This window comes from Papaver somniferum, chromosome 1 (genome assembly GCF_003573695.1).
Source record: "Papaver somniferum cultivar HN1 chromosome 1, ASM357369v1, whole genome shotgun sequence".
NCBI classification, from domain to species: domain Eukaryota; kingdom Viridiplantae; phylum Streptophyta; class Magnoliopsida; order Ranunculales; family Papaveraceae; genus Papaver; species Papaver somniferum.
Window position 1 is genome coordinate 183,219,546 of NC_039358.1, and position 24,491 is coordinate 183,244,036.

General features: G+C 36.8%; 5 protein-coding genes across 13 annotated transcripts; 3 read left to right on the forward strand and 2 right to left on the reverse strand.

Moving 5' to 3' along the window:
* The first annotated feature begins 5,500 nt into the window (after window positions 1–5,500).
* Window positions 5,501–7,274, forward strand: LOC113309555 (GDP-fucose transporter 1-like). Its single transcript, XM_026557995.1, has one exon. The coding sequence runs from the start codon at window positions 5,886–5,888 to the stop codon at window positions 6,933–6,935; it is 1,050 nt and encodes a 349-aa protein (XP_026413780.1). The 5' UTR covers window positions 5,501–5,885; the 3' UTR covers window positions 6,936–7,274.
* Window positions 7,275–8,528: 1,254 nt separating this feature from the next.
* On the forward strand, window positions 8,529–9,105 carry LOC113355387 (probable L-type lectin-domain containing receptor kinase S.5). The gene is made up of 2 exons (XM_026598239.1): window positions 8,529–8,856; window positions 8,969–9,105. The coding sequence occupies exons 1-2, from the start codon at window positions 8,529–8,531 to the stop codon at window positions 9,103–9,105; spliced, it is 465 nt and encodes a 154-aa protein (XP_026454024.1).
* LOC113309562 lies at window positions 9,001–12,865 on the reverse strand. Of its 2 annotated transcripts, none has more exons than XM_026558011.1 (7): window positions 12,661–12,865; window positions 11,879–11,971; window positions 11,245–11,383; window positions 10,354–10,420; window positions 10,120–10,278; window positions 9,924–9,978; window positions 9,001–9,802 (listed from the first exon to the last, which is right to left on the reverse strand). In XM_026558011.1, exons 1-7 carry the CDS (start codon window positions 12,790–12,792, stop codon window positions 9,734–9,736), a joined length of 714 nt encoding a protein of 237 aa, XP_026413796.1. In that variant the 5' UTR covers window positions 12,793–12,865; the 3' UTR covers window positions 9,001–9,733. The 2 variants fall into 2 exon arrangements, with proteins under 2 accessions (XP_026413796.1, XP_026413788.1); XM_026558003.1 differs by having other exon boundaries at window positions 10,120–10,281.
* A 149-nt stretch (window positions 12,866–13,014) lies between these two features.
* LOC113309573 (cyclin-H1-1-like) lies at window positions 13,015–18,168 on the forward strand. Of its 8 annotated transcripts, none has more exons than XM_026558052.1 (15): window positions 13,015–13,134; window positions 13,383–13,459; window positions 14,536–14,736; window positions 14,955–15,087; window positions 15,231–15,281; window positions 15,513–15,707; window positions 15,819–15,892; window positions 16,041–16,161; window positions 16,240–16,308; window positions 16,446–16,487; window positions 16,886–16,963; window positions 17,062–17,120; window positions 17,242–17,356; window positions 17,582–17,670; window positions 17,788–18,168. In XM_026558052.1, exons 3-15 carry the CDS (start codon window positions 14,678–14,680, stop codon window positions 17,873–17,875), a joined length of 1,173 nt encoding a protein of 390 aa, XP_026413837.1. In that variant the 5' UTR covers window positions 13,015–13,134; window positions 13,383–13,459; window positions 14,536–14,677; the 3' UTR covers window positions 17,876–18,168. The 8 variants fall into 8 exon arrangements, with proteins under 8 accessions (XP_026413837.1, XP_026413802.1, XP_026413819.1 ...); XM_026558017.1 differs by having other exon boundaries at window positions 14,536–14,701; XM_026558034.1 differs by having other exon boundaries at window positions 14,536–14,701; window positions 17,791–18,168.
* A 4,553-nt stretch (window positions 18,169–22,721) lies between these two features.
* Window positions 22,722–24,265, reverse strand: LOC113355393 (ATP-dependent DNA helicase pif1-like). The gene is made up of 3 exons (XM_026598245.1): window positions 24,145–24,265; window positions 23,137–23,567; window positions 22,722–23,048 (listed from the first exon to the last, which is right to left on the reverse strand). Exons 1-3 carry the CDS (start codon window positions 24,263–24,265, stop codon window positions 22,722–22,724), a joined length of 879 nt encoding a protein of 292 aa, XP_026454030.1.
* Between the last annotated feature and the right edge of the window lie 226 nt (window positions 24,266–24,491).

A 24,491-nucleotide genomic window follows, 5' to 3' on the forward strand; every position in this document is an offset into this window, starting at 1 on the left:
CCCAGTTTGTTTATGCTTGAGAATCTTCTCTTCTGATATAAGATTCACTCAAACTAGATCGAAGTTTCAACGGGGATCTTTAGACTGTCTGTAGATCTAAAGACGTCTTGTGATAATTCAACGTTAACAGACTTCGTTCTGTGTGTGATTGATTACAAGAGATTCAAGTTGATTGTGTGCAGGTGCTGATTGAAGATTAAAGAAGATTTGAAGACAAGAAGACCTTTTGGGTTCATAATCTTTGGTGTGCACAATACTTGTTTCGGTTGGAAAGGGATCCAACTATAATCGGTTTATTTTTGTGATAGATTGGATTGATTAGTTGAGTAGATCGGCATAAATACACTTCTTTGTGATTAATAGTATTGATTGCATAGTCTAACAATTACTTTGGTAGTTGTTGAGATATTGATATAAGGACACGACAAAGGAGTTTATTGGTTAAACGGAAGAGCCTTTGTCAAACTCATATCACGTTGTTTGAAAAGAGTTGTTACCGAACAAATTTGTTGTTCCTTTACTGTTTGGAATACGAACCAAAGGAATTATTCCAAGTGCGTGACTTATTTACAAGTTGGAGGCGCAGGGATACTGAGGGAACTAGGTGAACTATAGGTTTAGTTGTTTGGTCTCAACTATACGAAGTTGGTTTGATTTTGTATAGCGGCTTAATTCTGAGAGTATTCAATTCCGGACTAGGTCCCGGGGTGTTTCTGCATTTGCGGTTTCCTCGTTAACAAAATCTTGTTGTGTCATTTACTTTTATTTTCCGCAATTATAATTGTGTTTATTCTAATTTAAAGTAAATCGCACAAACGTTAATTCCTATTTTACTTGATAGATAATCCCTAGAGTTTGGTTAAGACCGAACCTATTATCAAGTAAACATACTTCGTTGTTGTATTATCTCGATCTTGTATCCATAGTCAATCATACAAGTTATCTTGTTGTCGTATTGTCTCGATCTCGTATCCATAGACGATCACACGAAGTGTGAACCGATTAGTTGTATTGTCTCGACTCAGTCTATAGACAATCACTTTCGGAGAAAGGACTTATAGGTGGAAAAGTTTTAGATATAGGTATATTTGGGTACCCTCGTCTTTTCAACCCCTTTCATACAAACGGAGTTTCTAGAGTTTGGACAGAAGAAGGATTCCTTCTTGCTCCATAAACGGGAATAGATGGCTAGGCGCACCGCACTCATACCCCATAGATGAGCTAGCAACACGCTACTACGAAAGACACTGGCCGCGCGATCCCGCTGCTGAAGGTCGATTTGTATTTCCCTGGTAATATCTACCTGCTTCGTCTTTTCAATTTTATTTTTCGTCTGTCACCATCTAGTGCTTACCCCGCAACAATGTCACTGTTACGTGCTAAGCAGGGGACTTAATATTGATGGACGTTTTTAGCTTAGGGAGAAAAATGTAAAAGTCTGTCTACCTGACCCGGCATCAGAAGTAGTAGACCTTGATATATCTATATTCCGCAGGGAATTTGGAGAATATATCAGAATCTGATGAGTGCCTATGTGTCTCTTCATATTATGTTGAAACTCAAGCTCCTAGATGAATTGTTCACTAGTATAGAGCCTAATGAGTATTTAAGCTCCTATCTGCATTACTCACTAATGTCGGAGCCCGCCTAGTATTTTCCTATGCTATGTTCCCCAGTTGAACTCTTAATATTGGAATGACATAACGATTAGTGTTCACTCGCAGCAGAGTAGCACGAATCTCCCGAAGTGTCAGTATTGAGACCTGCATGAAAACACTCACACAGGCTACACCACTCTCTGATAAAGAGATTTCCGTGTCAACGCGCTTTTAATTAAAAGTTGGCACGATCGAAGCGTTTAAATTCCTTAAGGATAACCTAGATTGTTCATGTCAGCCTTAAAAAAGCAATCACGGATACACGATTTGGCCAGTCGACTCAACAAGCTTAGCCTCTTCCCAGTGGAACTAGGTAACCTCCATAATGTCCACCAACAATCCCACTAGCATCCCAGCCGATCGGAATCCCTTTAGTTCACCTGCAACACCCCTGAACGTTAGCCAGAACATGGGTGATCGCGTTGTTGAAAAAAGGATCTCAAACGAGCTAAGACCGACTATAACGGTCTCAAATTCATCACATCCGCCCAACTTAGATAGCCTAGTTGGATGGTCTAGATCTTCCTTAAAAGGATCAAAAGGGTGCTGGCGTGTTCACCGGCGACCCAACTCCATCCCGGGTCGGTCGACTTGCTCATGGCAAGCCAAGAGCGCATCAAATCGCTTGATCAAATTAGGGTGAACACGATGTTTTGGAAACACCACCCAATATTTCGCTTAGCAATATGTATGGACTAACTCCGAAATACTTTTATAGAGAATCAACTAGACAGTCAGACTCAATCTAGATAAAAGTATCTCAAGGAGTTAATATCTCTCTCTTGGTTTGATTTTTACTCAAGCTAAAAACAATAGCGAGTCTTTATCAAATACAAGGAATACTTGGACGGTAACAAAGACCAATGTCCAAGGATCAATCAATATCAATCAACAAACAAAGGTTGGATTTCCAATTGATGATCATGAACGCACAACCTGTATTATTTCAATTATATAAAATATAATACGGAAAAGAAATAACACAGACACCAGAAATTTTGTTAACGAGGAAACCGCAAATGCATAAAAACCCCGGGACCTAGTCCAGATTGAATACACACTGTATTAAGCCGCTACAAACACTATCCTACTGCAAACTAACTTCGGACTGGACTATAGTTGAACCCCAATCAGTCTCCCACCGATGACGGACTTGCCATTGAAAATGATCTTCACTTTAATTTTCACCTCAATAATTTCAGTGTGTGCATAAATGATGGGATGTTACCCTCCTTATGTAGATGAGAGTTCTAGCAACTCTTTTTTTGTTGAAAATGTAGCCATAATCGGATGCTATGCAGGTTAAGAAACCTATCGATTATTATATTTGGCAGTTAATGTATTTAACTGATGTTCCGATTATGGGTTGCTCCAAAATGAGAATTTTCTTAAATCCTTCATTTGATGAATTTTGGAATCTCCCATAATCGATAGATAATATAACTTTTAAACCTACCGATATAAGTAGCCCCAGATTCAACCTTTGGCAAATTACATAAGTTTTGAGGGTACAGAGTCAACCGTAACCATTTGGTCTGTGTTTTGGATGTAGCCATAATCGGAAGCTAAATAGGTTACAAAACGTCTCGATTATGGGTTGCCCCAAATTTCAACATGGAAAAATTCTTAAGATTTCTTGTTTCTATACTTTATCAATCGGTAATCTCGGGAGGTTCATGTTTCTACCGATTATCATACAAGCCAGGTACGCGTTTGCCACAAATTCATATCAATCGGTAGTACCTTTGAGATCTCTCTCACCTTCACCTTCAAATCTCTTCAGTCGTTTTTGTTTCACAAAAATTACAACACGTCTAATATTCGGTCGTGTATGTTCGGGAGACAGTAAAGCCCAAAAAGTGGAGTCTTTGAAAAGTAAAAGCTAAAGAATTTATGGCGAATTAAGCGGACGTATCATTCGGGATACGTAAAATTCGTGAACGATTCGCGAATAATCCGGGAATGCCACATAATACGCGACTTGGGTTCGGAATTGCAAACGTACGCGAATAAAACGATAAAATTCGTGATACGGAAAAATTCGCGAATGATTCGCGAATCATTCGCGAACTTACTAATTAGGAGTGTGACTATGACAATGCAAGGTTAAGCTACAGGAAGCCTAATGGTGTCACATATAAGTCATTTTTGTCGGGAATGAGGTGGCCTTTGTCCGTTTTTAGGAGAAATAGTTCTTATACGGTACATGTGCACCAGTCGATGATTTGTACACAGATGGATGTCTTGCATTAATGTTGTTGTGTTCATTTACGAAACCACCTTACAAGTCATTTGTCGAGAACTTGATTGGGGTATACCCAATTTTAAGGGGACCTAGTGTCCTTACTAAGGGAGGTTAAAAAAAGGGTGATTTTACTTTAATATCCTTGAACTAATTAAATATTAAAAATAAATCCATTTCTTAATTTCATTAACCCTAAAATTAAAAAACTAAACAACTCTTGATCTTCTTTTCTTTTCCTTCATCTGCATCTTCCATCAACCAAAGCCATATAAAAATCTTCAACTTTGATTTTCCAAAAAATTGTTGACTCTACCGGCGAAAAGATAAGTGATGTTTAAACTCAACCCATCATTGTGTGATTTGATTGTTATATTAGGTTAAAAATCGAAAATTGTGATTTCTGTGTTTTTAGTCGGCAAGGTCGTAACATGCATATCTTGCCGACTTTTCATAACAATCATGGCGATTGTAAATTTTTTCAACAGCCGGCAGGGTATTTTTTGAAGATCTTTCCGACTAACAAATTTTTTCAACAGCCGGCAGGGTATTTTTTTGAAGATCTTACCGACTACTAAATTTTTTTAACAGCCGGCAGGGTATTTTTTGAAGACCTTGCCGACTAATATATTTTTCTTAACAACCGTCAAGGTATTTTCAACAGCTGGCAGGGTATTTTTTGAAGACCTTGCCGACTAATACATTTTTCTCAACAACCGGCAGGGTATTTTTTGATGACCTTGCCAACTAGTAAATTTTTTCTGTCGTCTCCTGTGTGTCAATAAAATAAAGTCGGCATGATCTTCATTCGTCGACCTTGCCGACTTTTCATACTTTCAGAACTGAAAGTGTTGATTTTTGATCTAATTTTGAGTATTATTTCATACAACAGCTTTGCAGTCCCCTCCTTAGAAGTGTTTGGGTAATATGCTTTCATTTCCGTTCTAATTTTTTTTTTCAAAACAAATTATTGTTAATCAAAAAACTTCCCAAAGTTCAATCAAAAATTTCATTACTCAAATTCATAATTTGAGAAGTTTTAATCTACTCAATTAATTAACCTAATCAAATTTTTAATGTTAATTAAATAAGAATATATTAGCCATTTAGAAAATATATGATTAAGAGGTGTGCTGTTTTACTTCAAAATGACTCAAAATTTGTCTCATTAGGTATACCCCTATTAATCCGGGTATACCCAATCAAACCAGATTTAGTATGATTTAGTATTACTAATTATTTTATTATTTCTTATTTTAATACCATTGTTTTTAGTAATCGCATGCTTTATAACCTATCTTTTTTGTTTCATGCTTCAAATTTTCAAACCCCTAAAATTCCACTAACACCAAAACACAGTTTTCTCTACAAGATATCTAAGTCCGTGCAAAGCACGAGCGCAATATTTAATTAAGTATTACAATCGGACACAAAAAGACTTCCGATTATATAAGGACATTAACGTATTCTGCGCATTTTTGGACATCTCTTAACGTTGTATATGGATTGGGAATAAAAAAATCACCCCTAATTCTTTTCATGTCGTACTTAAAAATGCTAGGTTAAAATACGGCGAAGCATAGTGACAATCCTATTTTTCTTCGTAGTACATTTTGCAAAAGAAAGAAAAATGTTTTCTTTTTTATTGTGAACAAGGCATATAAACAAGATATTTGTTGAATCTCGAAGTTGTCAGATCTCACATTATTTTAGGGTTTTGGTTCCTTTTCTTTTTATCTTTCTCTCAATTAATTTGTTAGATCGAGATTCAAACAATTATTGTCGGTGCTAAAATACCCTTCTTCCTCCAATGGGTTTAAGGGTTTTCATCTCCTGCTTTACCTGTTAATTCAAGAGAATTTCCCCCAGTGAGTTTATAAATTCCATTTTCATTTCATACATTAAAAGTATCAAATTCAATTTCTTATCTCAAGTATTTTGATTTGATTTAATCTTATGCTACTAGATCTATTAGATTTACAGTAATGGCTTCAGTTAAATTTGATTCTTCGAAGCAATACTATGCAACAAGTAGTTTAGTTATTGGTTATGCACTTTGTTCTAGCTTACTTGCAGTCATTAACAAGTATGCAATTACACAGTTCAATTTCCCTGGTCTTCTAACAGCTTTACAATACTTAACATCTTGTTTAGGAGTTTGGATTCTTGGAAAATTAGGGTTTCTGTATCACGATCCATTCACATTTGAAACAGCTAAGAAATTCTTAGCTGCTGCTACTGTTTTCTTTCTAGCCATCTTTACGAATACCAATCTACTTCGTCATGCCAATGTTGATACTTTTATTGTGTTCAGATCTTTGACGCCTCTTTTGGTTGCATTGGCTGATACTGCTTTTAGAAAACAACCTTGTCCTTCAAAACTCACTTTCGTATCTTTGTTGGTTATCTTGGGTGGTGCTATTGGATACGTTTCAACTGATTCGGGTTTTAGTTTAACGGCTTATTCATGGGCATTTGCTTATATGGTAACAATCACTACGGAGATGGTTTACATCAAACATATGGTCACAAATCTTGGATTGAACACTTGGGGTTTTGTATTCTATAACAATTTGTTATCTTTGATGATGGCACCAATATTATGGATCTTAACGGGAGAGTATGTTGATGTCTACACTGCGTGGGAATCTAATACCAATAATTGGGTTGGATCTGGTGCATTTTTCGCTGTATTGTTGTCGTGCTTGTTTGGATTGCTCATTAGTTTCTTCGGATTTGCGGCAAGAAAGGCAGTTTCTGCAACTGCTTTTACAGTTACTGGTGTGGTGAATAAATTTCTTACGGTCGCAATTAACGTGTTGATTTGGGATAAACATGCTAGTCCTCTTGGTTTGGTTTGCTTGCTTTTCACAATTGTGGGCGGAGTTCTTTATCAGCAATCTGTTACCGGCGTTAGTATCGTTCCAGTGCAACACGATTTTGCTGTTTCTAAGCAGATTAATGTGGATGATGACATTGATTCAGGAGATGATAATCAAGAAAAGGCTATGTCAGGCAAGTATTCTGGTGTATAAGATGTAAGAAAAGATTTTTTTTCTAACATTTAGAAAGCTACAACTGTCAGTAGTTTGGCATTCCCGTTGGTTCGAGATTATATTGTAATGCATCTACGTGTACTTGCTTACGCAGCCTCAGTAAGATATGCCAATTATACATGTGTTTTGTAAGTGTCTGCCTGCTGTTGGTAACTGTTATTGCAGGGCCTGATAGTTTTTCTATCAAAGATGATTAGGCTGATTCGAATGGATGCCTATAAGTAAGTAGATAATCAAATTGTTTTCTTTTTTTTGTCGGTTATACTCTTAAGTGTGCTTTCTTCATGTTCTCTTTATACATTTTTGTTTCTCTCTTAACTTCATCAGTTTGGTATATTTCCAAAAAAATCTTTCTTGTTGTTCAAAAAAAAGAAGATCAATTCTGAGCGGCTGAGCCTGAGTTGGTACTGCATCATGTGGTCGGGCTTCTTGGTTCGAGGTGCAGTTTTTGCTATGCATTGTCAGGATTAACTAACATGCATAGGCTTTACAAGAGCTCACAATAATGTATCTGCTTATACAGTACATACCAGCTTGATCAATCAACCATTTGCCTTTTGAAGAAGGAAAAAAAAATCACACGTCCAGCCGCAAAGCATATAACGCCCACTATGTGTATCCTTGGAGCATTTCTGAGTCGGATAACCAGCCGAGAAAAACACAAGTTCAATAGCTACTCAAACCTGTTGCAAATGCAACTAGAACAACCGTGAAAATGTACCTGAACCTGTGTGAAGTTTTTCATAACTATGTTCTTGTTAAATGGTAGATATTATTCATTCAAAGCCATGGAGTGATGGAACAACAGCTCCGCACGATGTAGTAAACCCACGGGATAAATTCCTCAACTAGTTCTTGTTGTCAAGTTGACAACAGATAATATATAAATATATTATATACATAAATAAATAAAAACAAATCAGCATTGGAAGGTTTCCGAGAAGTAACCATGACAACAACTCAAATTGTCAATGACTTACCGTTCCTCTTCAATGTCGATGACTTCCATTTCTTGAAAGAACTCTAATCGAAATTCCGAATCTTCATTGATAACCTCTCTTAATAGGTATAGCGAGGCAGTAGAATTTAAATACTTAGGACAGTCTGTGTGTGTCTCTGTGTGATCGATATATTATGTTTTACACCAATCAGTTCTTCTGTTTCTTGCTGGTCATGGGTAATGTTGCTGTTGTTCATAGCTTGAACTTCAGCTACCCAACCATACCAATCAGGTACTTTCCAGATTTCTTATTTACACCAAACCCCAGTATAACTGTGGATGCTCTACAAAGTGACATATGACTCGAGTAACGCCAATATGTCGAATCTGTCTGGACGTGTGTGTTATGCAGAAAAATTGAAGCTTTGGAGAAAAATAAACAAGTCAGTAGCTTCCTTCAACACGACTTTTGAGCTCAATATAATGGGCAAACCTGATCCTGGAGGTGAAGGAATGGCATTCATACTAAGGTTAATAGTGAAGGACAATGGCTGGGTATCGTAAATGCAACTACCAATGGGACTAAAGAAGCACAGATAGTCGCAGTTGAGTTTGACACCAAGAAAAGCTACATGGAGGATGCTGACAGCAACCACCTAGGGTTGAACATAAACAGCATCAAATCGATCTCTCAGGTCCCGTTGAGAAGCTACGGAGTTGAGCTTTTAAGTGGAACTAACGTGAAGGTCATTGTCGAATATGATGGAAATTTAAAAAGGATGAATATATTTGTTTCTATGAGCAATGGAACTGAAGTTAACACAAAAAATCCAACACTTTCGGTGGATATCGACCTTACAAAGCATCTTCCTGAGGATGCCTATGTGGGATTCTCTGCTTCAACAGGGAGCCAAGTTGAACTTAACTGTGTTAAAGTCTTGGAGTTTCAATTCTACAAATGTGGAAAGTGGAATTTCAATACAACTTCCTACCAAAAAAGGTTTAAAACAAGTCTTATGGTTATGGATCATGATACCCACATTGGTTATTGTTCTTTTATGTGGTTTTGCAGGCTACTTAGTATGGAAACGGGAAGAAAACAAAAAGAAACGTCCGGATCCATATATAATACACAGACTTGAAAGCAGTACAGCATCAAAATTTTGGGATTTGCCAGAGTCAAAATTTTGGTTACCAAGAACAGAATGAATTCTTCTGCATAGTTAGCAAAAAAAAAAAAAAGAATTCTTCTGCATGACTTGTTCTGAATGAATGACTGATCCTCCTAAGCAGAAAATTGCACACACAAATCTAATTTAGCAGCCACGTCAAGATACAATGGCAGACATGTACACAAGCAAACATCGAAAATTGATGAGATATTATCTGGGCATCAAGGTTCCGTTAGCAACTTGGAAAGTCAAGGTTTTGGGTAATTACTTCTCAAAATTCAAGGTAGCACATGAGTTTGAGGCTAAAACTTGTACTTCGAAAAGGCAGATCAATTTGCAAGGGTGGTCCACCAGTTCCCACTAGAACCAGACAACCAGTGAATCTAGATTAACAGTGCCGAATACTCTTACAAAAAAATCAAATACCTGATTTTCTTATATTCAGATGTTGAAAATGGCCTTCACTGGCATGGGATGGAAGATGGCACTTTCTCCTTCGACTGAATTGCTACCCCATGCATGACCTTAGAAGATTACAACCGCCAAGAACAATTTTATGCCGCGTCACTTAAGTATATGGTTGGTGCGGTAGGTCACGAACAAGAGGCCTATTCATTTAAGGAGGCACTCGTGCTTAGTTGATAGGATTAGGAATTGTATCATCTCTAATTCAATTTATCACATAAAGATTGGTATGCCGCACTACAGAGCTTAAACTTTTCCTCTGCAAGATCCTGGTCAGTTGTAACAGGTAGTTAGTTTGCATAACAACAGAGAAATCTTATAAAATAATTAACAGCATGAACTATAACCCTCGTACATGGGCAGGAAAGATAATATGGCAAGGAAAGATACCTTTGAACAACATTGATGACGATCTGGATGCCACCTAAGGGCACACGATCTATATCTGAAAAAAAACCACAAAGTTACATACTTTCTTGTGGTGCTGGCTAATAATTTAATGCCCCCACATACACACGACACCCCTTCAGGGCACCCATTGCAGCATTGAAAAAAACTCAATAAGAAGATATGTGAGAAATCTTACGCGTTTTTGACATCTTCGAGTTTTAGGGGACCAGATGCACTCAACCCAAGGGCTAGCCGGTCGGATGCTAAATCAGAAGCAGAAGAGTTGGAACTATCATTGAAATCTTCATAGGTTTCATAGTCATCTTCAAATCTGTATCTCGTATTCTGAAAGCTCCTACTGTTATATAAATAGCCTGATGAATTCCTCTACTGAAAATAATTGTCATTTAAAAAGGAGGTAAATCTCTACCTGTGAAAAGCAGATCGAAATTTGGTCTCGACTTCTTTATCGCTAACGTCGCAGAATTGAAAGACTCCTTCCCTCGACAAGATTAGAAAGCATAAGTATGCGGGAATTGAAAGATAATATAATGCTTGCTTGCTTGGTGGACTTAAGAAATTCTGAATAACAAACTCGAGATAAAAAATTTCACCAGGTTACAATTTTTGATATCACAAACAATAAGAACTTTAACACTTCTTCTGCAGTTCATAGATTAGGACCTACCACTCAAAGGGTAATTGGATAATCAGCACATTGACAAATAACCAATAAGATGATCCTGACCATTCCAAAGATACTTTATACCAATATATTCAACTTTGGCTCATGTGATGCAAACCGAGTGTAGTATATGGACCATGGAGAAAATCAAAATCATTCGTTTTTCTTTTTTGGATGGTCACAATGGAAATTTTATGGGAATGCGTGGGAAAGTTTTTCTCCTCAATGGTGATTTGCATAATGAGTTAAGCATTCCAAGTACATAATGTTAATAGGAAAGTAATGATAATGGCATTGAGCGGTAAATAGCGTGAATATTTTGGTTATTATCAAAAGAGTGAGTGACATACAATTGTAATTATGTGGTAAAGCTGGGGATGCAAAGTATCCTGGTGAGTAAACACTTCCATAGTAAATTTAAAGGATGTGTTTTTCATACACCCACTCTCCTCCAAATTGAAGGGTAGACATAAATATAGATATACATATACCAGTACCACTACAAGTGCTCTAAGCAGGTTTAATGTCAATATAGTACACAAACATAGAAACTGCTCTCTAGATAGTTTCTAGTGAATGCCGAACGGGATAGGCATGTAGTTATCATCATTGAAAAAAGAGAATATACATATTTACCTCTTCTACCCCTATAAGTTTCCCATCGAGATCCCTGAGAACCAGTTGAGTTCTTCTTAGGTTCTTTAGGCCAGTATCTTTTGAACCACGAGTTGCCTTCACTGGAAGATGGTTGGCTATCATCATCATCTCGCCAACTCTGGAATCATGGAAAGCAAATCGCCTACAAAGTTAGATATTGTTCTGATACTAAATTTAGTTGATACAACAAAAAACCAAAGAAACAAATCCAAAGAACAGAAAAAACTCTCATCTTCTTGTGGTTCATTAAAAGGCTTTTGAAACATATTATTGGAATCAAGTACGATTATACCTACAAAAAATAAAGACTTGGGCACTCTTATTTAGAAAGGGCAGAAAAGGAAAAATTTAAGATCAATATAGATCTTAGATTGGACATGGGGAACCTATTGTATGTGTCAGGGGAACAGATAGAGCGAGAGTACATTCCATTACAAAATTCATCCTTATTCCTTAGACAAATATCAATGTATGTTTAACAGACTGGTATGTCAGATAGGTCGATATCGAAGAGAATTAGGATGATCATACCATGCAAAATTAGAAGCTACGCTTAAACAACAACAACAACAAAAAATGAACGAACACCACAATGACGGTAGTAGATGGGAACCTGGAATAGGCACTCTGCAAAAGCACTGGCATTCCGTAATAACGTCTCCTCTGCATGCATTTTCCCGAGTCTTTTTGTATAATTCTTAGACCTCTGGAGAGAGCAGAATTGTAGGCAATGAAACTAGTCAGTGACAGACTACCAATTAAGAAGTGACGGAAACATATTTAAGATGCAGCTTGCAGAACACGAACGTTACGAAGTTACTTCCTACTAGGACATGTTCCTGTTTTCATTTTAACTTTTTCTTTAGATGTTATTAACTTGGTTTCCTTGTACTCACTTCGCAGCATTTTTACTTACGACGTCTACAAATGGAAAATCCAATCAAACAGTTCCAGTTTCTCAATAGAGCTTATTTAATTATAATTTATTTCCTTAGTAATAAACTATACACGAGCTTAATTCAAATTTCTCAACAGTTACATCATTAACCAGTTCTTGCATAATGCTTTGTCAAACTACCTACATTAGATATTTCTATGTGACTTTATTTTAGCCAAATCAGTAACCTCGCTAAAGCTTGAGACGAAGCCCAAGTAAGAGTATGATCAAGGACGTCTTGAAATACCCACGGCTCACCACCTTTGTAGTTGGCACAGGATTCATCTAGTAAATCTCATGTTTTCCAGTTTGTTTTTCTTGATTAATAATACAACGATAAAGAAGAATAAAGATTCATCATTTAGGTTGATGATTCTTGATCTACTCAATCAGAAACAATTTCCAATATACAGTACGAACAAATTTATAGATTTGTGCAGTACAGAAGAAAAACTCACAAAACCCCAAGAGGTGCGCCTTTTTCGATTAGAAACAGAAGTTGAATGGAAAAATGCTGCCTTCACTATTGTGGAGGTTGCGTAATAGATGCTACTGATCTGGAATGAGCCGGCTTTCATGGCGGTGGTCATTTTGCGGAAGCAGAAACCCCAGGGACTCGTCAACAAAGAAGAAGACAAGATCTTGTTGTTTACTACCACTGCAAACGTTTGACTAGCAAATGTTTACGTCGTACCCACACCTAGGCACTCGAGGCCAAAAACAAACCCGGTAAAGAATTTCCTGGCTGGGTACGTACAGGTCCAACACACTTTACAAACCCGAATGTCTCCTGCTATTAAGCTGCCCCAGTGTATTAAACTACTTCTCCCCAACTTCTGTTTCTTTCTCTTGTTTGAACGACGAGGGACAGTAGCAGTACCAAAATCGAAAACGAGAGGCATATTCGTCGTGGATTGTTTTGGGAGTTCCAGGTACAGTCGAGATATCCCCTCCACTCGCAATTTAAAAACAATCCGCACTGCTTCCCTAATTTTCTCTTCTTTATAGATACTGCATCGTAATCAAATTTCTTTCTGGGTAGTTTGATTAGGAAGACACTGAGTTTTGTAACTTTCTGCTGGGATTTAGGTATTTCACAACCATAGAAGCTGCTGTGATGTGGTTGGATGTGAGTTGTTCGACGAAATTTCTGACAGACTTGTTACTTCCTGCTTAACAGGGACGGGTATTCTGCACTGTTATAGAGGCGCTCGTTTTAATTGGGAAAAGTAACAAGAAGACATCCAGAATTCAAAGGTAATTTAGATAAAAATGTGGTTTCCGTTGTTACTTTTTCTTTTAGTCACACTGCATCTAGATTTGATTATCATTATAATTATTCCCTTCGTCCCTTTTTAGAACCTTGTCTCTCCGCCAGTCTATGCATACCATTACACTTTGTGTATTTAATTGAATAATAGTTTTAGAATGACTTAAGAATTTTTATTGTACACTTTGAAGTTAGACTTTAAGCTACTTGTATGAAATTCATGTACTTAGATTTGAAGAAGGAACAATGTACTTCAGGTCTAGTGGAATTAGGTTTATGTGAGCACTGATATGAGTACAAATGCTTACAACGACATCCCATTGAAAGGTGTCATGAGCTATTGATGAATTCCTGTATGATTACTCTATGCTATCTATTCGTATAGTGATAGTGGTCCTAAAAACTCAGATCCTATTGTGTCTCATCAGAGAAGATAAATCAAGAAGATATAAATGTTTAGGGGTTATTAGTTATTAGTGAGAGACAGAAGAAAATCTGTTGTCTGTGTCTCAGTAATAACCTACTTAATAGCACTTGGCGAGAATATTGTAATTGAAGAGTCAAAGCAGTAAAAAAAGTTAGAACTTTTGTGTTTCTGTTATCTTACTTCTTTTCTTCACTTAAAGTTTCTTTGGCTTCTTTCACAGCGTTGAAACTGGTACTTTATAAGCTACATATATTTTCTCAATTTCGCTTTGTGTAACATTTTTCTAGTGCTGTCTCTGGGGCTTGTCTTTCGAAATCCTAAACTTTAGTGGCCTAAGTGTTTCTAGACTTAACTTCAACTATGTTGTCTGAGGCTGGAGGCGAGGTGCCAAGCCATGTGCCCCATGCATCAGCGCGTAAACGACACACTATGCACGCTCAGGACACATGTACTGTATAGATTTACCTGTATATTTATATGTAACCAGTATGAGATATAAGTCTTATCACAATAAGAGAACAAAAAGCAAGACATTAAATGATTTGGTGAAGTTTTAGTTTTAACCTCTTTTTTTTGTGGCAAACAACAGCAACTTCCATTGAAACTAAATAACAAGGTTACGGTGATTTTTCTTAGGGACTCCAGTAGATTTCAGAAGTTTTACCCTTTGCAATGCATTACTTGTGCCCTAATTCCCTGGGATGCTCCTTGGCAAGGGCCTAAGCACCTCTTGTTTAGCCGAGGAAGTTGGGTCTGCTACGATGCTTCCACTCTCTGAATGGGATCCCCTGGGCTGCATACGGTCTCCTTTTACGACATATACATAAGAAAGTTACAGTTAGCATCCGTTCTAATTTCTGGAAAAGTTCAACTTTTCATATTTGGATCAAACACAGTAGCTTGTAGCAGAATTCTTAAATTCTTTATATCTGATTTTCTGTTGGCATTATGTATAAGTTTCTTCGTCATCGTTAAATAACTTATTCACTAAAAAAATCACATTTTCTACATTTCCCTCTTGTAATCCATTTGGATCAAATTTATGCTCTTTTCAGTTACCACATTCACTCTCCCTTTCTCTTTCTCTGGAAGGACAAGCTGTCAAAATCCCAGTTTACAGCAAAAGCAATGTCAGATTTTCAGACCTCGACTCATCGATCTAAGTGGATTTTCACCCGGCATGATCTAGTAAAACTCGACTACATACCTAGACTTCTCTTCAGTCATCTCTCTCTCTCTCTCTCTCTCATCATATTTTCCTATTTCTAGTTCTATGCAATTATGGTATTGCAAACCTAAACTAACTATTACAATGATTTCTTTATGTGTAGTTGGAAAAATACCAGGTCAGTAATCAAAGAGCTGTGAGAACACTACATCAGGTAAAAAGATTCACATTTTCTGATTCCATTTGAAACTTTTCCTCTACTTCAGTGTTTATTTGTAAAGTCTGTTTGTCCGAAACTGCAAAATTTCAGTGTCCATTCTCTAAGTGGGCGGGTAATATTGCTATTTTCTTAGAAAGGCTAAAATGGTGATTTGTACTTGGTATAAGAAGGAAATAACCTAATCCTAGTTGATCTAAATTGTGTAATCTTTTTTGTGTCATGAAGTATGGGTCAACACGTATGGAAGTAGACATTGATGGGTCGTTGTCTTACCCCGAACCTCAATTTGACATAACACAAGCTGAAAAACACTCTTTTCCTAAGCCACTAAGTACTGAAGAAGAGCAACTTATGCGGGTATTCTATGAGCATAAAATCCAGGAAGTTTGTGGAGCGTTTGGATTCCCACATAAAATTCAGGTCTGTGATTTTCAATCGAAAAACTAAACAAGTACGTTGTATATCAAGCACAAGCCGCACGAGCACGACCATCTTCTTTTATTGAAAATGTGAATTATCTAATGTCTGCAGGCAACAGCCATCACATACTTCAAAAGGTTTTATCTACAATGGTCTGTTATGGAGTATCACCCAAAGCACATAATGTAAGATGTTTTGTAAGCGATAAGTTGCACCATAGGCTATCCACATGTTTTGATTTTTCACATCTCTTCCGTTTTCCCTTAACCAGGATGGCCTCCTTATTTGTGATCTTTTAGTCATTTAGTCCAGCTAACTTTTCCATATGTACAGGTTAACTTGTGTATATACGTCATGTAAAGTAGAGGAAAACCATGTCTCAGCAGAAGAGCTCGGCAAAGGGATTCAACAGGATCATCAAGTGATTCTCAATAATGAGATGATAGTTCTTCAGGCATGGACACATCTGACATATCTATTTTGTTGATTTACGAGGATATCAATTTCTTAAGTGTTTCACTGGCTTTTGCAGAGTCTAGGTTTCGATCTTATTGTGTATGCACCATATCGTTCCATTGAAGGTTTTATTGATGATATGGAGGTGAATCGAGCATTTTCATTGTTTTTGAACCACTATGTTTCTGTATGTGCGCAGCAAACTATTGATTCTCCTTAAGCAGGAGTACTTCCCTTTCATCTATAATCTGTACATCGGTTAACATACTGTTGGTTATATAGGATTTCTGCCGAGCAAAGGATGATACGCTACAAATATTGAAGGTAATTGGTGTTTTTCTTCTGTATACTTTGTTCAATTATTCCTCGTTTGAGGTTGTTTCTTTTCGGGTTTGTGATCTACATCGAGATGATTTATCTAAAGAGCAGTACACTATCATCTAATTGTAACTGATATTGTTTCATTGGTATTATTCAAAAGGAACAAGTCATGCACAGTGGCTTTCCTTATATATTTTTGTTATTCTTTACTCTTTAGCATTACATGTCAGTGTTATGCTAATATCTTTCATCTTTCAGTTAAAACAGAAAACAGTGTTCTACTGACACAAGAAAAAAAATGGTGACATAGGATCATGCTCTATATTTTCATAACTGCTCAATCTGAGTCCAACTTGCCCTTTCTATGCAATTTTACTTGGCTATTGTTGGTATTTTGGTAGGATTTACAAGAAAGAGCCAAGTTGGAAGTTGATAAAGCAATGCTTACGGATGCACCCCTCCTTTTTTCTCCCGGGCAGGTATTCATATTTAGATCATTTGTTCAGTGTGCTGATTTCTTAAATTGTAAAAAAGTTGATGCTTAAAGCTATGTCCACTTTCTGTTGTTTATATGCAGTTAGCATTAGCTGCTTTGCGCAAGGCAAATGATGTGCATACAGTAGTCGATTTCCCAAGGTTCTGAATTGTTCTGTAAATTAACCTTCAAATTAGTGTATGCGTTGTCATTCATTAGAATGTTCCCATCGTTTTTTAAATTCATGTTTTTAGTCAACCACAATTCTATAAATCTTTGCAGGTACTTGGAACACGTGTATTCTCGTCAGCATTCCAATCATAACATCTCAGAGTTGATCGAGTGTCTGAACGCTATAGATCATTCGGTATATTTTACATTACACTCTCTATTTAAGGTGGCGTACTTTGTCTTGACCATTTGCTATAACCATGAAAATAATAATCCGTACATTCATCTTGAAACAACCAATCATCGCTTGGAGTAGGGTCCATCCCTAGCTCAGCCCCAGATCTTTTATGGTTTAAGCATTTTAAGATTTCTAGGGATGTTTAAACTACACTTTAGTTGCTGATTTTAGGTACTAACTATCTTGTTCTGGGTTTTCTCATTCGTTGATCAGGTGATGAAACTTAAGATACCTACGGCGAAGGATATGAGGCATACTGACCGGAAACTCAAATCCTGTTTGGATCCAAGCTCACAGGAAGAGTACGTTTTCTGAACAATTTTCTTACTTTCTTTGCCCTTCGTGCTCTCGATGTTTTATTATCTTGGCCTATAATATCTTATTTCTGATCATGTCTGGTTGTTCTTCTTTGCTTGCAGCAGTAAGAAACGGGAGAAGAAATCCAAGCACAAGTTGCGGAAAAGTTCAAGTACAGCACATGGAATGCCCACTGACACGACACTATGAAAGAAATATCATTCAGATGATCGACTTTGCTTTGCATAATAGGTAACTTATTGGGTTTTTAGGGTCCAAATTTGGGAGTCCTGAGTTGGACACATATCTAGCAATTTAATTGATCTACACCCAGTTTTTTCTTGTATCAAGTATCTACCTGCATGGTTTTGGGAAGCATGAAATTTGATTATCATGACAAGGAGGTTGGATGTTAAATGCCAGCCTTTGACTACATTAACCACGTGTTGTTTGGGGATCATACTGGTGTCTTATTGTTGTTAACCGTAATGAATGTTGCAAAAGTCGTCATGCTTCGAATAACAGATCAAGACGATGATTTTACAAGCATCAAATTTTTTGGAAAAATGTATAAAAAATTGTCAGGGTTGAAATTTAGGACCACGATGACTGTTAAGAAAAATATGGAACGAATCGTCGTCATGGTTGATAGTTGAAATAACAGATTATGGCATAGTAAAAAAATAAATAAAAGGGTTTTTGAGTTTACCCCCTAAATAAATTAACTTAAAGGATTGAGTTTTCCCCCTAACTTGTTAATAGTAGTAACACTAGGTATCACCCCGGCCTACGGCCGGGGCTCAACCTCTATCAATACTTTTTGGGCATGAGAAATGGGATCAATGTTCAAACGGAGTACTGTTCATGTTAAGAATGGTGTCTGGGTCTTAAAGTAGATTGGTGAGTCCCATTAATATTGTTGCTCTGACCAGTTATGTGTTGTGTTAGGCAAATTGTTAAATTTAACAGTGAGAAAGTCTTCATTTGTAAAGCTGGTGATGTGGGTGATTTCAAGGTGAAATAGTGATATGATTTAGTGTTTGTTGGACAATTTATAACTACCATCGGAATTGTCATGTGCCTTTTTGTTTTTTGTCCGTTCTGTAGTCTCAATTACTTCCAAGTTCCAAAATTTGGTGATGGAAATTAAAGCATAGGCGATAAATTGAAGAGAAAGAATTAGACTTGTTTTGGGACTTCATTTTCTTGGTAGCCTTCCTCCATTTTTTGTTAGATTATAGAAGGCATTTGTTGCGCCCATTAACATTGATTGGAATCACATCAAATAACACTGTCAACAACTAAGTAAGACCATATAAAAGACATAATCCGCCTCAAAAAATATGACCACCACTTTCAACAGTTGCATAGGATCCAGCCGATAACCCATGAGATCGAGAGAATGGCTATGGATTAAAAACAAAAATAAATACCCAGGTGGTTTGAAAAAAATATGTTGCCTGATCACTGCTCACACTAAAAATCCATATCAATGAACACATGAACCATTTGTCTGTCTTAGTGCCTTGACAAAATATGGTAACGCGATGATATAATGCAATCAACAATCCAGATTAAGACATCTACAACATCAGAAGACAGAAAGATGGTAACACCAGAGTATGCAAAGGTACGGTTTGGAATAGTTGGTGTCGGGTTTTTGATAGTAGAATAAAGCTCAGACATCCAAAAATCATATAGTATTTCAACTTAAAAAAAGCTAAGGGTTAAAGGACAAAATGTCCCAAAATCGACCCCTAGGTTTGAAAATGCCCCGGACGTTAGTCAAGAAATCAAAATGCCCCAAAATCGTATCAAAATGCCCCATTCTGTTATGTTTTCCGTTTCAGAGCGTTAAGTGGTCAAATGCGTAAGCATGTGGCCCGCACGTGGAAATCGATTGACATTTATACCCTTCTGTCCACCAAGATGAAAATTTAGGGTCGTATTTTCGTCATTTACTGAGATTGCGACACGTGTCGATTACAAAAATGGACGGCGAGAGATTTTGGGTTTTACATTTACCGATTTTTTTTTAAATGACCACGGTGTCCTATTAGCTAGGATCACGACACTTGGAACATCCTAGCTAATCAACGGCTAGATTTTCCGACCGTTGTGAGGTTCCGACCGTTGTAATAACGGTCATTTTTTTTGTCTCCCCTGACTTATAAATTGTAAAGATGATCCAACCAAAAATCAGTAAAAAAAAATTTTTTCTTCATAATGGCTGCTACATCAAGCCAGGAATGTGAGATGTGCAACGAAAGAAATCATCAATCAATTGATTGTCATTGGATCTACACAAGGTGTAAATTAGTTCCTTGTAATGGTATTTATACATCATAAACCAATTTTCTTCAGTTTCACTCATACAAATCATCATACATAAAGGAAATACCCCATTCTGAGCATCTATACCTGTTGCTGAAAGCATCACACCACCAAACTTACCAGTTAGGTGAGCTCCATCTAACCCAATAACCATTCTACAACCATTCATAAAACCTTTTATCTGTGCATTATACGCCAAAATGAGACTCTCAAATCTGTTATCTTTATCATCTTTGGACCAGCTGAAATGACCTATGCTCCTTGGGTTCAATGAGGTAGCAGCTATGACCAGTTGTGGTGTTTTTTTGTAACAAGTCTCAAATGTTCCATCCCTTTAAGAAAAAACAAGTCTTTAAACCGGCCACCGATATCTGTTAACCAGAAATTCCTATCCTCACTCCCCATTCTGAAACAGTAAACAAGAATGAAACAAATCAATTAAAAAATTTACAAGTCCATATATAATTGCAAACCATTATCTAATACATTATCTAATTTACAAATGGCATATGCATTACAAATGGCATATACATTATCTAATACATTATCTTAAATTAACATGAGGTATGACAGCCGTGGCATTATTCAATTTCTTACCTAAATCCACTTCATAATGCAGTTGCATTTCATCAACATGTTTCTATGCACTTCAGCACCACAACATTAGCATAACAATCAAGTTCATTTTTTAGTATAACCAATTAGCATGTCAAAAAGATGAAACAAACAACATGTCAAAAAGATGAAACAACATTAGCATAACAATCAACATTAGCATATTTCTATGCACTTCACCACCACCTTGACTACAAAAACATCACCCAACCTGCGATTCATTTACATTCTAGTTCATTTTTTATCTTCAATACAATCAAATACACAATCATCATAACTTACAACTTCATCTACATTTAACACAGTTCACCATCAACTCAACTCTTCTCTGCAAAAGTTGGATCACCGATTAACCTGCCCAAGATTTTCTCATGGAATTAAATATAATATATATGGAATGGAAAGAACAACCATGAATTATGAACTTGAATTTCCAACTTAGGAAAACCAACTAAAGCTTGATCGTAAGCACCATCACAATAAGCACAATGGACATTACAATAAGCATTTTGTCATTTAACCCTAACAATCCTCCATACTTATCAATTTAGCTCAAATAGCTCATGCTTTTACAGTAATAATAGCTCTGCAATAACACCATCACAATAAGCATTTTGTCATTTAACCCTAACAATCCTCCATACTTATCAATTTAGCTCAAATAGCTCATGCTTTTACAGTATTAATAGCTCTGCAATAATAGCTTTATATTTGTTCCCTGAAACAAATTACAACTCATGCTTTTACAGTAATCATACCAAAAATTCAATTATCCCCTAAAAATGGAAAACCCCCAAATTATAATCCCCAAATTCGTCAAACCCTAATTTTTTTGTACTACAAAAACCCTAAATCGTAAAACCCAAAAAAAAATCGTAAATCGTGAAACCCATCCTACAGAACCCAAACCCTAAATCTTAAAACCCAAAAAAAATAAAGGAAGTTACCTAAATCGTCTTCCTGTCTCTCAATCTCTCATCGTCTTCCTGAAGTTCATCGTCTCCCTGTCTCTCAATCTCTCTCTGACACGGATTAGAACAATGGTGAAACCCATCATTTGTACGATCTGAAACCGTAATCAAAACACAAAACAAAAGTAAGGTTAACTTTTACCTGTTCTTCACCTGTCCACGAACACCTTGCCTTGCATCTAATCCGTCTAATCGAGCAAGAACTTCTCTTCTTATTCCTGTCTCTCAATCTCTCATGGGTGATTACAAATCTCGCCTGTCTCTCAATCTCTGATTTGTGTGGCTGAAACACGATAGATAGGAAGATAAGAATTGAAGCGCACTTACGAACCACACGTGTGGTACAGGTGTCGGTTAAGGTCCACGTGTCGGAAACTTAGATGCACAGGTGTCAATAATTTTGGGGCACACGTGTCAGCCGTGGTACACGCTTCGTTTATGAAAGGGCAAAAAGGAAAATTCACCTAACAGTTGACTAGTCAAAGGAAGTGAAAATGCCCCATTTTGACCAAAATAGGGAAAACTAACTGAATGGGGCATTTTGATTTCTTGCCTAACGTCCGGGGCATTTTCAAACCTAGGGGGTCGATTTTGGGGCACTTTGATTACGGAGGATATTCATATGAGACGATTGTTAGTTATTTAATTTCCAGATTATCACAAACTAATGATATAATTACCTACAATAAAACTTCTGGATATACTATGTTTGTTGTTTCGAGTTCTTCGGCACTGTCTTCTAGCAATACGGTTATTCTACTGGCAGCGGTGCATCTTGACAAAGTTACATAAAGTTGGCCGTGACTGAATACAGAAATTTTTAAATCGATCCCGACGTACTTTACTGATTGCCCCTGTGATTTATTAATTGTCATCGCATAGGCTACCCGAACGAGAAACTGACGTCTTGTCATGTTTATATTCAACTCCGAAATCGATGGTTGAAACGATATTCTCGGTAGCAACACGGTCTCCCCTTTTTTGTGCCCAGTTAGAATCTTCGCTTGAATTACATGTCTACCGCAGTGAGTTACCAATAGTCTAGTACCATTGCAAAGACCTTCTGATGGAGCGAGATTTCTCATCACGACAATTGGACAACCAATTTTAAGATGTAGCTTGAACAATGGCATCCCTTATGGATTCAAATTTTGTAGAAATTCATTAGTGAAATTTGGGATTCCACAGCTTTCATCCGGATTCAATTTGTCCGCAGCCAAATAAGTGAAGGTTTCTCCTTCTAAAATATTCAATGCTTCCATGTTTATTTCATTAATATCATTATTGCGTGCTGATAGAATTATTCTCTCAGTTAGCTCTTCCTCGGATACCTGACCGGATGTTCCTGAATGGGGATGAATTTTGGACAAACGGGGATACAACTTGCATATCAAATCCTCCATGTCTTTGCATCTATTCACCGATGAAGGTAGTTGAACTTTTTCTTCTGGTTCTGTCCCGACCTATCACATATGTATAGCGTAAGTAAAATAATTGTTCAAATCTTAATTTTAGGTGTTATCTTTAAAATGCAATATCGGAGAATGTTACCTTGAGCAAGAATTCTGAAAAGATTTTGTTTTCTGGATCTTGTAGATCAAGACGCATATTCTTTATAAGTGTTAGAACTGTTATATTATTCCAAAGTACAGATCTTCTAACACATGCACCCACAACATCTGCACGGCCTCCATTTGGTATAACTGGCAAAGTTTGTCTGAAATCTCCTCCCATAACAACAGTAATACCTCCAAAAGCTAATTCGTTTCCGCGGATATTCTTGAGTAATCTATTGACCGATTCCACACAAAATCTATGCTGCATTGGTACTTCGTCCCATATAATCAGTTTCGCTTCTTTAAGAAACTTAGCTGTTGAACTCTGTTTGGGAATCGACCATACGCTGGTTACATTTATCTCTATCGGAATTTTAAAAGTTGAATGCGCAGTTCTACCACCCACCAAAGGTAATGAAGCAATACCTGATTATACATCAGTGAGAACTATGTTAGGCTCTAGATATAAAATATCTAAACGAATGAACAATGACATGTTAAAAGACAAAGGATGTTACCAAGTGTGCATTGGTTAGTTTGCTTAAACATATTCCAAAACACATTACATTAATTAATATAGTTTTAGCAAAATAATAATCCATATTAATTCAAAATAAGAACATGTTTTGTAGCTCAGACAAATAAAAGATACATTAGATATCCTTCATAATTAGGCATTTCCTTTCGTCAAAATTAGTTAGTCAATTCTAGAGTAGTTCTTAGATTGGTTGTGACAACAATTAGTTTTTGAATTGCCATTCTCAGATTCTTTAATCATTAATTTTTTCATGGAAATTTTGGAACTAACATCTAATGATTAATTCATAGAAGCAATATCCAGTGAATTCATGATGTTTTAAAACCATTAATGTAACGTGGCTCTATAGGTATATATACTTCTGGTCGTATTGTCAGATATGACATCATTAACATTGAGCCTTTCGTGAGTTAATTTCTCTGTGAGAAGCATGTTGCACATCTTAAAGCAATAAAGAAGAGGTACCTGATGACGCAACGGTGAGAACTATGTATCCTCTGAGTCGACAACTCGCAGCTACGGTGTTGTATAGAAACGTCTTTCCTGTTCCTGCACTGCCGTTTAGAAAAAAGGTACGACCATCCATTTTTTTAACAGACTCTGTTATTGTAGTGTACGCGGACAACTATTCCGGGTTTAAGCCTGCAATATTCCGCCGGAGTTCTGGTCCTTTTATTGCAGATTGAAGTAGTCTATGTTCGCATATTAATCTGTTTCCAAAAAATTTACCCCAATTTTCTTTCGGCCGCGGCATTGTAGAAAAATCTTTTAGTTTTTTACCTCCTACGCGAAGTAATTTATCCAATAGGAAC

Excerpts from the sequence above, each read along its gene's own strand:
- LOC113355393 (XM_026598245.1), bottom strand. The coding sequence starts at position 24,265 with ATGGATGGTCGTACCTTTTTTCTAAACGGCAGTGCAGGAACAGGAAAG. Across the intron at positions 23,568-24,144 it reads TCTCACCGTTGCGTCATCAG|GTATTGCTTCATTACCTTTG; the intron begins GTACCTCTTCTT and ends ATGTATAATCAG. Across the intron at positions 23,049-23,136 it reads TTTCAGAATTCTTGCTCAAG|GTCGGGACAGAACCAGAAGA; the intron begins GTAACATTCTCC and ends CATATGTGATAG.
- LOC113309573 (XM_026558017.1), top strand. The coding sequence starts at position 14,601 with ATGCTCCTTGGCAAGGGCCTAAGCACCTCTTGTTTAGCCGAGGAAGTT. Across the intron at positions 14,702-14,954 it reads GATCCCCTGGGCTGCATACG|TTACCACATTCACTCTCCCT; the intron begins GTCTCCTTTTAC and ends TGCTCTTTTCAG. Across the intron at positions 17,357-17,581 it reads CATTACACTCTCTATTTAAG|GTGATGAAACTTAAGATACC; the intron begins GTGGCGTACTTT and ends TTCGTTGATCAG.
- LOC113309562 (XM_026558003.1), bottom strand. The coding sequence starts at position 12,792 with ATGACCACCGCCATGAAAGCCGGCTCATTCCAGATCAGTAGCATCTAT. Across the intron at positions 11,972-12,660 it reads GGCGCACCTCTTGGGGTTTT|AGGTCTAAGAATTATACAAA; the intron begins GTGAGTTTTTCT and ends TGCTCTCTCCAG. Across the intron at positions 10,421-11,244 it reads AACTTATAGGGGTAGAAGAG|GAGTCTTTCAATTCTGCGAC; the intron begins GTAAATATGTAT and ends TGTCGAGGGAAG.
- LOC113355387 (XM_026598239.1), top strand. The coding sequence starts at position 8,529 with ATGGAGGATGCTGACAGCAACCACCTAGGGTTGAACATAAACAGCATC. Across the intron at positions 8,857-8,968 it reads GGAGTTTCAATTCTACAAAT|GCTACTTAGTATGGAAACGG; the intron begins GTGGAAAGTGGA and ends GTGGTTTTGCAG.
- LOC113309555 (XM_026557995.1), top strand. The coding sequence starts at position 5,886 with ATGGCTTCAGTTAAATTTGATTCTTCGAAGCAATACTATGCAACAAGT.